The sequence below is a fragment of the Scaptodrosophila lebanonensis genome, unplaced genomic scaffold, assembly GCF_003285725.1.
Source record: "Scaptodrosophila lebanonensis strain 11010-0011.00,11010-0021.00 unplaced genomic scaffold, SlebRS2 tig00000001-arrow-pilon, whole genome shotgun sequence".
Classification (NCBI taxonomy): Eukaryota; Metazoa; Arthropoda; class Insecta; order Diptera; family Drosophilidae; genus Scaptodrosophila; species Scaptodrosophila lebanonensis.
This window is the reverse complement of record NW_022060529.1, coordinates 23,263,112-23,275,898: the sequence shown is the minus strand read 5'-3', so window position 1 is coordinate 23,275,898 and position 12,787 is coordinate 23,263,112. Positions and strand designations below refer to the sequence as shown.

The window sequence follows — 12,787 nt, the reverse complement described above, 5'->3', positions numbered from 1 at the left end:
TATGTCGGAGATCTCTCCTCCACTACCAGGGGATGGGCGCCAGTTAATTTTTAACACATTAAATTATTGATAACATATATTTTATTTATGGGCATTAAGACATTTTTTATTTCAAGTTGTTTTAAAACCAAATTCACACTCTTAAGTTAAACCCTAAACAGCTGTGAGTATTTTCCGCGACGTTGGCAGCGATGCAACGAAGCTTCTGACGGGACTTGACTATGTCAGCATATTTCGGCGGTTTAGTATTGCAATGTTTTTTTTTTTTGCCGCTTGCAACAATTTTAAGTATTGGGCCACTGCAATTAGTGTGTGGAGAATGACACTGAATTGCTTATCCGAGTGTTTTTGTATGTTGAATTTATTTGTTGTTAACTTATATTAACAGACTCAATTATATTCCACACTGTCTTCCACCTTTTTGTTTACTGTCATTCTTATTTGGTCAATTATAGCAATTTGATTGAACGGCACTTTTTCGTTATTTAAAATGTTTATTAATTAATTCTTTTGATTTTTCGAGTGTTTTACCATATTTCATTTTACACAGCTAGCGGGTGTTTTTTTCACATCGGAATTTTTAAAACATTTATTTCCAGCATTGTTCTTCACTCTCCGACCACTCTAAACGAAGTGTCCCATCTTTATTATTTATCGTTTTTCTTAAATGTATCGATATCAATTATTTTAGAATTTATTTATTTCCATTATTTACAAAGCGAATTTTTAATACTTGTAAGAGATATATTTTTTACTGTTTTTCACAAATTCCTCGGGGTCGCAAATATTTTTATATTGAATGTGTGTTTTTAAAGCGTTGTAGAGCACAGATATTGAGCTAGTGTTGGACGCTTGCAAACATAAAAGCAACACCGTACGTGTGATACGCACAAAAACAATTCATAATTTCGCTTGGTGGCACATTCATGGATCTACAGCAATTGGAAGAAGAGGCGCTTCAGGCTGCCCTAAAAGACATCAAAAACATGCTTCAGCGTCCAGGTCAGCTGGAGAAGGTGGAACAGTACCGCAATAGAATTGCACGTAAAAAAGCTTCGGTAGAAGCGTTGCTGAAGACAGGTATGCAAAATCAGTTGGATGGCGTGCTGGTCGGGCTGAAGCAGTTGGAAACCTGCATGCAAGATGTACGCGAAGTTCGGCAACGTATGGGGCAGGTGGATCGACTGCTTCGCGGGGTCCCAGAGATTTATGATGCATTAGAGGTGGTACGCGAGGAGAACACAAAGCACTCTCAGTACGCCACGGCTATGGAAAATCTTAAGCACATATTCAATGTGGACGCGAGTGTTCAAAAGACAATGGCTCTTATCGATGAAGACAAGCTGCTGAACGCCCATCAGTGCCTGGCAGATCTGGAGAACTCCCGCGACGATTTACTTAAAGAGTTGCACAAACAATCCAAGCAGCACGCCTCCGACAAGATCACTTTGAAGCGACATTTCGAAAAGGTGGAAACTGTGTCGCAGGCGCTGGAGAAGAAGCTGCGTCTAATTCTTAGCCGCACAATTAACACGGTGCGCAAGGCCCCCACTGTTATAGTAACGGCATTGCGAATAATAGAACGAGAGGAAAAAAACGACCAGTTCCTGTTGCAACAGCAGAAGGTGACCGGTTTCTTGCCTCCCAACCGTCCCAAGGAGTGGCGAAAAATGATCATGGGCGTTTTGCAAGCGGCCGTGGTGACGCGTATAGAAGGCTCCAAGGTAGAGGAGCGGAGTGACAACAAGATGTGGTTAGTGCGACACCTGGAAATATTGCGTCAAATCATTCTAGAAGATTTGCGAGTGGTCAAATCGTTATGCGTGCCCTGCTTTCCGCCACACTACAATATATTTACTGAATATGTTCGGTTTTATCACGAGGGTCTTTCCAGCTATGTAAGTGAATACTAAGAGTTCTACTTGGTTGTGAAAAGACCAATGCACTGATAAATTTAACTTGCAGCTAGACAACATAGCGCGATCTGGTCTAGAAGGTAATGAATATGTGTCTATATTGTCATGGGTGATGAACACGTATCCAGGTGTAGAACTAATGTCGCACCCCGACCTAAATGTGGATGTGCAGCAGCTAATTGGACCGCTGCTTCGTCTAGAGCACCTTAAATCTCTGGAAGACGAGTATTTGCAAAATATACTGCGCAATTATCAGGAATGGATGACGAAGGCTGCTGAAACAGAAAAGCAGGAATGGTTCTCTGAAACGTTTCCCGATCAGGACGATCAGTATTATCATACGTCGGCGCCTGTAATTATTTTCCAGATGATTGATCAGCACCTGCAGGTGACCAATACCATACATCAGGAGCTGACATTCCAGGCGCTGGTCATGAGCATTCGACAGGTTGAAGTATTCGGCCAAACTTATTTAAAGAACGTCATCGAACTGAAGGAGCATCATTTTCGAAATCGCGACCAAATCAAATACTTCACGCACTACATCATTACGATTGTGAACAATAGCCAGCAAATGGTTGAGCTAGCGCAGCAGATGAAGCAATTGTATTGGCCAAAGTCGCGCACGGAACATTATGAGGATTTCGAGAAGCTCCTTTCCACATTCCAGAGAATTCGCGCCCATGCCGCTTGCTACCTTTTGGAGGAGGCATTCCTTGATATGGAGTGTCACTTTAACGATTTGTTCACCGTTAAATGGCTTGCCAGCAACATTGCAGTGGACACGATTTGTGTCACACTGGACGACTACTTTCAAGATTACAACCATTTGCGACCCGCCAACTTTGAAATGGTTATTAATGAGGCGCAGAAGCTGCTTGCTAAGCGCTACATACGTGCTCTGCTATCGAAGCGATTGTCTAAGCCGCGCAACGAATGTGATGCTATCACACGCAAAATCAATATTGAAGCAAAGCGCTTCAAGCAGTTTTTTGAGAAAATCGCTCCAAAGATTTCACTCAGCGATTCACCGCTGGATCTCATATCCACACTATCGGCATTGTTGATCTCGGACATTGAACTGTTAGTGCTGGACTTGCACACATTGCTGGGCAGTTATCCTTCGCTAAGCGAGGACCACTTAGTGCGCCTGTTCTACATTAGGAACGATGTGAAGGCGGCGGAGGTACGCGAGAAGGTGCAGGATGCCATGAAATCCAAAAAGGCAATGGTCAGCAGCGCCAAGCAGGACTGCATTTTCAAAGAAATTGTGTTCAGCGATAAGCTGTGGTAGTCCCATTTCCCATTTCCTATGCCCTTTTCCCATTCAATTCAACATAGTTGTTTGTTTGTTGTTGTCGTGGCTCGCTTGGAGCTTTCAAAAATGCAAAAGCTTTTAGCATGCGCACGACGTTTGCCGCAACATACTATGGAGTAGCACGTTTTCATATGATTTTCAGTTTTGTTTGTGTACGTGTGTTGCCCACGTCTGAGCCGCCGCTGTCGCAGCAGCAGTCTTAATATTTATATCTTGTAACATTAAGTAAAAATTAATTTATCTCGCAAATATTAAAAAAATTGTAGAACAAAACTGGAATGTATTAATTTGTAAATAAATTAAAACATTTATGTACATACATATTCCTACATAGTTTTCGGTGAGTTCTAAATATTTGACCGCTGACCAAAGCAGAGCAAAGAGCGACCAAAAATTGTTGAGCAACTTGTCGTGCGGTTGTTTGACTAATATATTTAGCATCTGTGTGTGCTGTGAATTTTGCCATTAATAGAAATTGATATTTATACATACAATGTTCATGTTTGTTGTCAACCATATGAACCTTGAAATTTTTTTGACTCTTGTGTTCGTCATATAAAATCAATGTTGTGCTTTCTTTTCGCCCCTCTCTACATAAAGGAAGTAACTTTGTGTGCAGGCGTTGAAGTGCCTATGTATGTGCATACTTACATACATATGTATGGACATAATGCCCTAGATGTGTATGTGCGCGCACATTGTATGAGCTTTTCAAATTTGCTTGCACGTTTTTTTTTTTTTTTTTGGGCTGTTTGCTTATCTCTGGCTGTTGGCCTCCGCGTGCCTAACCAGCTGAGCTGGTCATGTCACTAAAACTCAAATACTCATACATATGTATGTACATACATAACATGCATATTCGTTCACTCAGGTTCTTTGCTCCTTTCTCATCCGGTTTTACAGCTATTAATAAATGTTCACGTTTTAGTGTTTAGTCGTTGTTATACATTACTCTGCTTTTTCTATAGGCTAGATGAAGAATGAGATGAAAAAAATGGTTGTTTGAAAGGTTTGAAACTAATTAAGAGAACCGTAGAGATCAAAATAAATATGTGTATTGATGTCCAGTTTTATTAGCAATAGCATTTTCATAGTTTCACAACAATACATCGTAGTTTTGTCTGTATGGAGTTGAATCAAAGCAGCAACAAAAGCAACAGTTGCGGGCGGAGCATAAGGTAGAGGCAAAATTTATGTGTAAACAATTCCAAAAATTAGGGGAGCAATGAAAAATCACTAATGGGAAAGAAGGGAAAAAAAAACTTTACCTTTTCCTGATACCAAATTTAATTAGCTCTTACTCTTCCAGAGGATTCATTGGATTTGATAAATATTATTTTGAGTAATAGATCAATTATCAATATCAATAAATGAATTTGTTGTTGGAATGAATACGGTCGTCCCTTTAATTTGTCGGATTCAATATGTCCTGTGCAAAAATATCATTTACAAGTACTTGTAGTTCTATGCGTAATGTAACGTACTAAGCACACTTAGCGGCATATTTAAGTGTTTATGCAAATTAACTGAAGGAATTATCGCTCTGTAACGCCTCTGCAGGCGGCGACAATGGTAGTTCTAAAGCACACACACACAAACATACACACATGCTTCGGGAGTGGGTGTGTCGGCATTCGGCTCAGTCGGCAATTCCACCCACAAGACATGCCCATGCCCTCACTCCTTTTGTTATGCATTCTGCACTTGCCATAGCCGGCTTTCTGTTCTGTTTACATTTGATTTTTCGCTCGCTTATGCATATACAAACACACACACATACATATGTATGTATATATGTACATAGCACAAGCGTACTTACAACAGGTGCGTGAGCAAACAGTTTACCACTAGGCTGCAATGCAAAGGCGAATAGCGAGAATTACTCGGGAGTGAGGTCTGCGGAGGGCAGACAAGCGATTTCGAAAATGCAACTGGTCGCCCCAAGCTATAGAATTTGGATGTTGCACGAACAGATCAAGCAGAACCTTTTCACTATATTCGCAATAGAGTCAACCACGCCAAACTAAACGAAACCTGTTGTAACCTTGGCTTAATTAGATAGTTGTAAGCAAAGAATGATAACATAATTGTTTATTAACAAAATTTGGAAAATTGAAAGTAGTAGTAATATCCCTCTGAAATCTTACGAAATCTGTAAGGGGTATTCTATTCATAATGATTTTTCCCAGCTCAAGTCGAGGGAATTTGATCTATCATTGATTCTGGCTCTGTTTAGGTCATCGCTTCAATTATGATTGATTAATTTAATTCTAATGCATTTTAAATTATTTACAGTTTTAGAAAATTGTACTAACTGCCATGAGTAGTCAGCAGCAAAAGATTATTGTCATTGGGGCTGGGGCTTCGGGCATTGCATGCGCTACAAAGCTCCTGGAATACGGGTTTCAAAATGTACTCGTCGTAGAGGCGGAGCAGCGAATTGGCGGTCGAATACACACAATACCTTTTGGCGATAATGTGATCGATCTGGGAGCCCAATGGTGCCATGGTGAACAGGACAACATTGTTTACGAGTTGGCCAGCAAACACGATTTGCTTGAGACCACAGGACCCGTGTATGAAAACTATCAGTGTGTGCGTTCCAACCGCGAGGTGGTACCAGAGCATGTGGCCAACCGACTAAAGGCCATTGTTAACGACAGTCTTGTGACGAGACAGCTGGAACTACGCAATTGCAGCGGTTCACTTGGCAGCTATTTGAGCAACAAGTTCTACGAGATGTTGCGGAGGCCGGAGTACGCGGACATCGATGAGAGAATAGCGAAGGAGTTCTTTGAGAACTATCAGAAGTTCGAAAACTCTGTCGAGGCGTCCGACACTTTAGATCAAGTGTCTGGTCGCGGCTATCTGGAGTATTGGGAATGCGAGGGCGACATACTTCTTAACTGGAAGGACACAGGATTTGTAGAACTGTTAAGAGTACTCCTGCGTGCGCCTTCCTTCCCAGAACTCCCTCAGCTGGGTAGCCTAGATGAACGTGTGCTGTTCGGCCGGCGCGTTACACAAATCCAATGGAATCGCAACGATTCTCGCGTAGAAGTGCTGTTTAGTAACGGGGATAGTTGTCTTGCCGACCATGTCGTTGTCACCGTCTCTTTGGGTGTGCTTAAGGAGCAGCACTGGCGCCTATTCGAGCCAAAGCTGCCGGTAGAGAAGCAACGTGCCATTGAAGGCTTAGCTTTCGGAACTGTCAACAAGATTTTTGTCGAGTTTCCGCAACCATTCTGGCCCGAAGATTGGACGGGCTTTACAATGCTGTGGCGAGAAGAGGACCTGCAGGACATACGTGATACAGAGCGCGCCTGGTTGGAAGATGTGTTTGGCTTCTATCGTGTCAGCTATCAGCCCAATGTTCTGGCTGGTTGGATAATCAATGCGAATGGCCGACATATGGAGACATTGCCAGAGGATGAAGTCCTGGCAGGTTGTACGTACCTCTTCCGTCGCTTTCTGCACTGGCAAATACCTGAACCGATAGGTTTTCGTACCTCCGCATGGTATTCAAACGAAAATTTCCGCGGATCCTATTCCTACCGCTCCATGGAAACAGAGCAGATGGGCACCGGGGCACATGATTTAGCCCAGCCACTGACTGTGGTTACACCAACTCCTAGGACAGTCACACCTCCACAGGAGACCACTGAGCTTCCATTGCTTCAGACCCGTTGTGACAAACCCATTGTGCTGTTTGCTGGCGAGGCCTCCAGTCCGCACTATTATTCGACTGTGCATGGCGCTGTGGAGGCCGGTTGGCGGGAAGCTAAACGGTTAGCAGACTTTTACGGCCTTCCACGCGCTGTGAAAAAGTCGCAACTTTAACATTAGGTGGACTTTAAATTCCTGACAGGCATTTGAAGTCACGCAATGCAATACATACCCGATATATTTCTTTTTTTTTTTTTAAATCGGTCTTCACTAGTTCGTAATAACAAAGCTCAAATTTTGTGGGACAAGAAAACAGCACCATATGAAAGATCATTTTAATTCTGTTATTGTTGAGTGTGAAGAGCAGTTGGGAAAACTTACAGCTTAAGTGGAAACTATTGTCAGCCTGATCAGCCAATCGACTATACGATTCATCGTAATAGACTTCAAAACATATGACCATAGAATATACTTGTATGTATACAATTTATTTACTATATTTAACGTTTAAATTTTATCTATTTAATAACGGACGAGTACGTGTGTATGTATGTATGTATGTATATATGTATGTATGTGTTAAAAAGCTTTCAAATAAATCAGAACTGATACTTAAACTATGAATATTATGGGATTCTACTTGAATTCCAGCACGACATTACAAATCTTAATCGGATATCCGCCTCTCTGCTCTGTCTCTCCTTGAAAAGTTTAAAAGAAACAGGCAATGTATCAGGACTGATCAGATCAGAACACTTTATCAAATAAGAACCGTAAAGGATTTACGTTTTACATAAATATCAATACTATAATGTCTTCATCGACTCCGAGTCAAAATAAAGTCCAATGAAGTCGTAGTTAGACCTAGAAAAAGTAAAAAGCTTTCTAGCTCTCGAAAAATCCGACCAGATCAGACCACTTTATGATATAGTTGTATATGATATTCAAATAGTTCTTGTACAGTTCTAGTTCTGTCCGAGATATGATTAATACAAATTCTAATAAAATGATAGAAATGTCTTGTCATACCATCGAAGTTCAACACTTGTATGTCGCGATAGGGAATTGTAGATGGACCCGGCGCAGCAACTTTCCACGGCGCCTTTCCAGCTTACGTATGCTTTTCTAGTTCTTTCAAAATTTGTTCGTAATTGAAATCTGTGAAGCCCAGAGTGATGGCTAAATGATCTACGAGCATCACCATGGGCGCTGTAGGTACAAATGACGTACGCTCTACAATTTAACCTATAGTATACCTTTTCCGCAGTGCTTATCAACAGAAAAAAAAAACAAGGAACCGAAAGTGAGGACCAAATACCACGCTTCACAAAGAAAAGACCCAAAACAACTGAAATCGGCGTTGGAAAACGAGCCCAACATACTTATAATAGGTGCCGGTGTTGCGGGTCTAGCGTGTGCGATCGAGCTAAAAAAGTATGGCTTTGAGTTCGTACACATATTGGAGTCTTCTGGGCGTATCGGTGGGCGTATTTACACAATAAACTTCGGTGATAATACAATAGATCTGGGCGCGCAATGGGTCCATGGTGAACGTGGAAATGCCGTTTTCCAAATGGTATACAAATTGAATCTCTTGGACTCTTCCGGGGACCTATTTACGCGCGTCGATTGGATTCGATCCGATGGAGAGCCCGTGCCGCGTGCGCTTGTCCTAAAGTTAATAAATCTTGTGACAACTATATTTGAGAATCGACATCAAGATCTGGCAGATTATGACGGCACATTTAATGAGTACCTTCAGACAAAGTTTGGTCAGGAGTTGGAAAAGCCCGCGTTTCAGGATGTGGATAGGTCTATGGCCAATTCATTCTTACGCGCCTTTTGTAAAATGGAGGGTGCTGCCGTAGAGTCGGGTATTGACCAAATGTCTGGCTCGGGCTTTGAGAGCTATGAGCCCTGTCCTGGCGACAACATGCTAAATTGGCGAGATAAAGGGTTTGGCAAAAGGTTGAAGGTACATTTAGCTGAGTTAAGCTGACCGATGTCTTTACAGTTTCAAAAAGTTTTTGCACGTTCTACTTGGTGGAGATGAAATGAATGAGCTTGGCAATCTAAAGGACTGCGTTCTTTTTAATCAGCGCGTGATACGCATCGAGTGGGATCGTATGGACGGTTCGGTGATGGTATATTGTGAGGGCGATCAGAGCTATTTGGCCGATCATGTGGTAATCTCTGTTTCACTGGGCGTGCTAAAAAAGAATTCGTCCTTGTTTGTACCGGTCCTGCCTTCTGATAAGCGTCGCGCCATTAACTTTCTCGGCTTTGGTCACATTTGCAAGATATTCATTGAGTTTGATGCCGCGTTTTGGCCAGTTTCCTGGCCTGGATTTAATGTGATTTGGCAAGAGAAGGACTTGGAGGATGCGAAAAACGAAGAATTGAAGTGGACAACTGAAATTTATGCCTTTTATTGCACCAAGTATCAGCCGCGCGTCCTTCAGGGCTGGTGTGCCGGAGAGTGTGTTGAGTATATAGAGACTTTAGATTCCAAGACGTTAACGCAGGGTATAATCACAATTTTGAAACGTTTTTTGCCAAAAATGAAAATACCTCTGCCAAAGCGTGTAATGACTAGCAAGTGGACCACAAACCCCGCACATTTAGGTGCATATTCCTATCCTTCCATGCTGACGAAGTCCTTCAATACCGGTGCTGAAGAACTGGCGCAGCCAGTCAACATGTTGGCTTATGAGCCGATGAACGACTCCAAGATGACCATCGAGCCAATGACAGTTAGGCCAGTTCTTTTGTTTTGCGGAGAAGCGACGAGCAGCAACCACTACTCTACGGTGCACGGCGCTGTGGAATCCGGCCTACGTGAGGCACATCGACTGGCTGGCTATTACCTAAAGGACTTGTAGCGAGGAAGTGATATCCTGAATGTGATGTTGGTTTATTTCGTTTTTGTATTTAAATATCGTATACAATACAACTAATTATCTTTTATGACCTGCGGCTTAAAGTCCAAGGAACTTGCCTTCTGTAGGGACTCGGCGTAGAGTGGAAGCCGTTGCGTCATTCGGAATCCCCAGAAGTCCTTAACCTGTCGGCATAGATTTAGATCCAGCTCGGTTACTAGCAGGCCATCTTTGCAGCGTGAAAGACTCTGAAAAGTAGACAGGCAAGCATTTTCATTTACTTATTCGGGTCCCATTATATCGCAGTACCCGGGAACAATAAAACTGGATACGTCGTTTATGTGGCTATTATCTAATGATTAGGGACTTCATATTACTTTAGTATAAAATAATTAACCCCCTACGACCTACGTGACTTATTTGAATAAGTGAAGAGGGTGAAGGTTGTACGTTCTCGACGTATCCGAACGATAAATGAATCATTGTAACTAGAACTGCATATATTTACCGGCGTACGGGAACCATCAGGTGCGGCAACATATGTGGACCCGTAGAATGGTCCGAAATCATGATGCGCCTTGCTGCCATCTCCAGAGCTGAACTCGTTGGCGAATTGCTCCGTACCCACGCGATTAATGGGCACCGTGAAATAACTGTTTGCAATGGCCGCGTTGCGTGCCTCAACGCCCCAAAGCGGCTCCGAAAGCCGACCTATGGTAGCCGAGGGATTAAAGACAATTTCAGCACCATTCAGTCCAAACATCATCCAGTTCTGCGGATGATGACGACCGTAGCAAATATTGATGGCAATCTTTCCAAATTCAGTCTCAAACACTGGATGGCCGGTGTTGCCTTCCATGTAGTAAGTGGATTCATTGAAGTCCCCGACCCGTGGTATGTGATTTTTACGATGCTTGCCCACATAGCGTCCGCTGTTCGAAATTACTACGGCGGTGTTCCAAATTGTGTCCCCATGCGGAACGTCCCGCTCCAATATCGAGTGTATGATAACCATGTTGTAGGCCTTTGCCAACTCAGCCAGCATTTTTGTGGTGGGTCCGGTTTCGGCTTCCTCAGCAAATTCACACCATGGATACTTTTCGCGCGTGCAAAACGCGAAGGGCATAGCTGAGAAAATACAAGTATTGGGAGTTACTTGTCATAGGTGGAATGAGAGCGGTGCTGTGGAATAACTTACTCCATGCCTCCTGGGTGCACACAATGTTGCACCCTGCCTCAGCTGCTGCCCTTATCATATTCTTTACTTTGTTCCAAATGCCTTCGCGTTGCTGCTCAATTGGGGCAGTCGTAGGTAGTGCTATGGAGTTTTGTATGGCGCCCACACGCACCAGGCGGGGCTTCCGCAACTGCTCGGGACGTGCTGTGAAGCGATACCCTTTAATTTCGAAATCGTGCTCTTCGGCTATGGCCTTGGCACCAGCAGGCAATTCCAAGCTATTGCTTTAATGAGAGAGAGGTTAGAAACGAATGTTAGACACTACAGTATGTATTAAGTGGATCCTCTTTGTATTTCCAGGACTTTAAGGTGAAATTAATAGCGAGATTAATTACACACCTAGACAGAATAATAGACGTCAAGGGCGTACTCAGTTTTTACCAAGAGGGGGGATTCAATAATGCACGATGCATATAAATTATAATTTAGTTTGATCAATGAAAAAACTTAAACAAATCCAACTCAGTTCCATTTTAAGGCAAAATATTTGTTCCATTATAATGAAGGTAAGGTCGACTTTTTTTTTTAGGCGTGAAAACATTGTTCTTTAAAAAGGTTGCCCTTTTATATATATATTATATATATACATATATACTTGTATTTTTTTAAATATTTCAAAAAGTTAGTATTCAACATAAATCTACTTCAGCGTTAAAACAAATATCAAAAGGCTTTACTAACTATAATCCATAACTTAGCGTAGAGTTAATTCATTATATACAAATGTTTTCGGCTGGACAGAATAAAATGATTAATTTTTATATATTTTCGCATGTACTTGCCCCCACAATATTTTGGTTTGAAACAAACATTAATTTGTTAAGAGCGCTTAAATTAAATAAATATGAAATGGAAATTCACAAGTGAATTTAAATTATTGGTGTTGTACATAAAAAGCTAACAATCATTTATAAAGGTTGTGGTTGGGAACATGGACTGTAGTTTTACATTCACTGTGATTGGTTCTTGTCCAGGCTAAATGTACTTGATGCTTTGATTTTTTTGAATACCACACACATACATACATATGCATATGTATATATTAAATGTATTCACAAATAGTATGTGTACATATATTTATGCATATATTACACTATAAATAATATGTTTGCGGCATCAATGTGTAGTTTTTTCGTTGGTTATTTTTATGAATTTTGACATCCAGATTGTACAGATTGTAGCCACATTAAGAAGATTAGTTTTGTACTTAATCCACAGCTCAAATACACGCATATTTGTGTATGACAATTAGATAAGCAAAGCGTAGATTTAATTTATTTTACTTGCACTCTGATCATGCCATACAAAGTAGGTAGTTTTTTGCCTGCTTATCAAAGCCATATAACAAAAGCGCTGATAACTTTGGAAGAGCTGGGCATTAAAGGCGTTTGCAAAACAACTCAAATAATATGACCTTACTCCTGTTCTACGCCATAAAGAATCCGTTTGACTTCCTTGAGCTCTTCGGGTGGTAAGTACTTGTCAAGGCATTCGTCAAGACTTTGTAATTCAAAGGCGGACATTGTTGTACGAAGTAGGTGCGCGATCTTAGAACACTTGAAATATTTTACTAATAGTATCCGTTTAAATTGGGCAAGTTGTTTCTAGAATGATAAACCACACACGACTGGCACACGCCACAGAATGCGGAGGGTGTTTTGAATTTTTCGCTTGATAGCCCCAGAGAGATTGTAGACCGCGAGCGATTCGTTGGAGCAGCTGCAACAACAACAACAGCTGACTGTTCGCTCTTTTTAGGGCAACAGCTCTC

At 41.7% G+C, this 12,787-nt stretch overlaps 4 protein-coding genes across 4 annotated transcripts; 3 read left to right on the top strand and 1 right to left on the bottom strand.

Moving 5' to 3' along the window:
* Positions 1–728: 728 nt before the first annotated feature.
* LOC115633237 (exocyst complex component 3) lies at positions 729–3,553 on the top strand. The gene is made up of 2 exons (XM_030530634.1): positions 729–1,898; positions 1,966–3,553. Exons 1-2 carry the CDS (start codon positions 927–929, stop codon positions 3,208–3,210), a joined length of 2,217 nt encoding a protein of 738 aa, XP_030386494.1. The 5' UTR covers positions 729–926; the 3' UTR covers positions 3,211–3,553.
* Positions 3,529–7,524, top strand: LOC115633245 (spermine oxidase-like). Its single transcript, XM_030530646.1, has 2 exons — positions 3,529–3,574; positions 5,530–7,524. Exon 2 carries the CDS (start codon positions 5,554–5,556, stop codon positions 7,072–7,074), a length of 1,521 nt encoding a protein of 506 aa, XP_030386506.1. The 5' UTR covers positions 3,529–3,574; positions 5,530–5,553; the 3' UTR covers positions 7,075–7,524.
* A 506-nt stretch (positions 7,525–8,030) lies between these two features.
* Positions 8,031–9,867, top strand: LOC115625991 (spermine oxidase-like). Its single transcript, XM_030521239.1, has 3 exons — positions 8,031–8,111; positions 8,168–8,856; positions 8,915–9,867. Exons 1-3 carry the CDS (start codon positions 8,103–8,105, stop codon positions 9,780–9,782), a joined length of 1,566 nt encoding a protein of 521 aa, XP_030377099.1. The 5' UTR covers positions 8,031–8,102; the 3' UTR covers positions 9,783–9,867.
* On the bottom strand, positions 9,791–12,636 carry LOC115626001 (beta-ureidopropionase). Its single transcript, XM_030521251.1, has 4 exons — positions 12,436–12,636; positions 10,978–11,240; positions 10,288–10,907; positions 9,791–10,027 (listed from the first exon to the last, which is right to left on the bottom strand). The coding sequence occupies exons 1-4, from the start codon at positions 12,537–12,539 to the stop codon at positions 9,854–9,856; spliced, it is 1,161 nt and encodes a 386-aa protein (XP_030377111.1). The 5' UTR covers positions 12,540–12,636; the 3' UTR covers positions 9,791–9,853.
* Between the last annotated feature and the right edge of the window lie 151 nt (positions 12,637–12,787).

What these genes read in the sequence shown, in the direction of transcription:
- LOC115633237 (XM_030530634.1), top strand. Translation starts at nt 927, where the DNA reads ATGGATCTACAGCAATTGGAAGAAGAGGCGCTTCAGGCTGCCCTAAAA. An exon ending in ACGAGGGTCTTTCCAGCTAT is followed by an intron (nt 1,899 to 1,965) that starts GTAAGTGAATAC and finishes TTTAACTTGCAG; the next exon opens with CTAGACAACATAGCGCGATC.
- LOC115633245 (XM_030530646.1), top strand. Translation starts at nt 5,554, where the DNA reads ATGAGTAGTCAGCAGCAAAAGATTATTGTCATTGGGGCTGGGGCTTCG.
- LOC115625991 (XM_030521239.1), top strand. An exon ending in CTAAATTGGCGAGATAAAGG is followed by an intron (nt 8,857 to 8,914) that starts GTTTGGCAAAAG and finishes ATGTCTTTACAG; the next exon opens with TTTCAAAAAGTTTTTGCACG.
- LOC115626001 (XM_030521251.1), bottom strand. Translation starts at nt 12,539, where the DNA reads ATGTCCGCCTTTGAATTACAAAGTCTTGACGAATGCCTTGACAAGTAC. An exon ending in CTTTATGGCGTAGAACAGGA is followed by an intron (nt 11,241 to 12,435) that starts GTAAGGTCATAT and finishes CTCTCATTAAAG; the next exon opens with CAATAGCTTGGAATTGCCTG. An exon ending in GTGCACCCAGGAGGCATGGA is followed by an intron (nt 10,908 to 10,977) that starts GTAAGTTATTCC and finishes GTATTTTCTCAG; the next exon opens with CTATGCCCTTCGCGTTTTGC.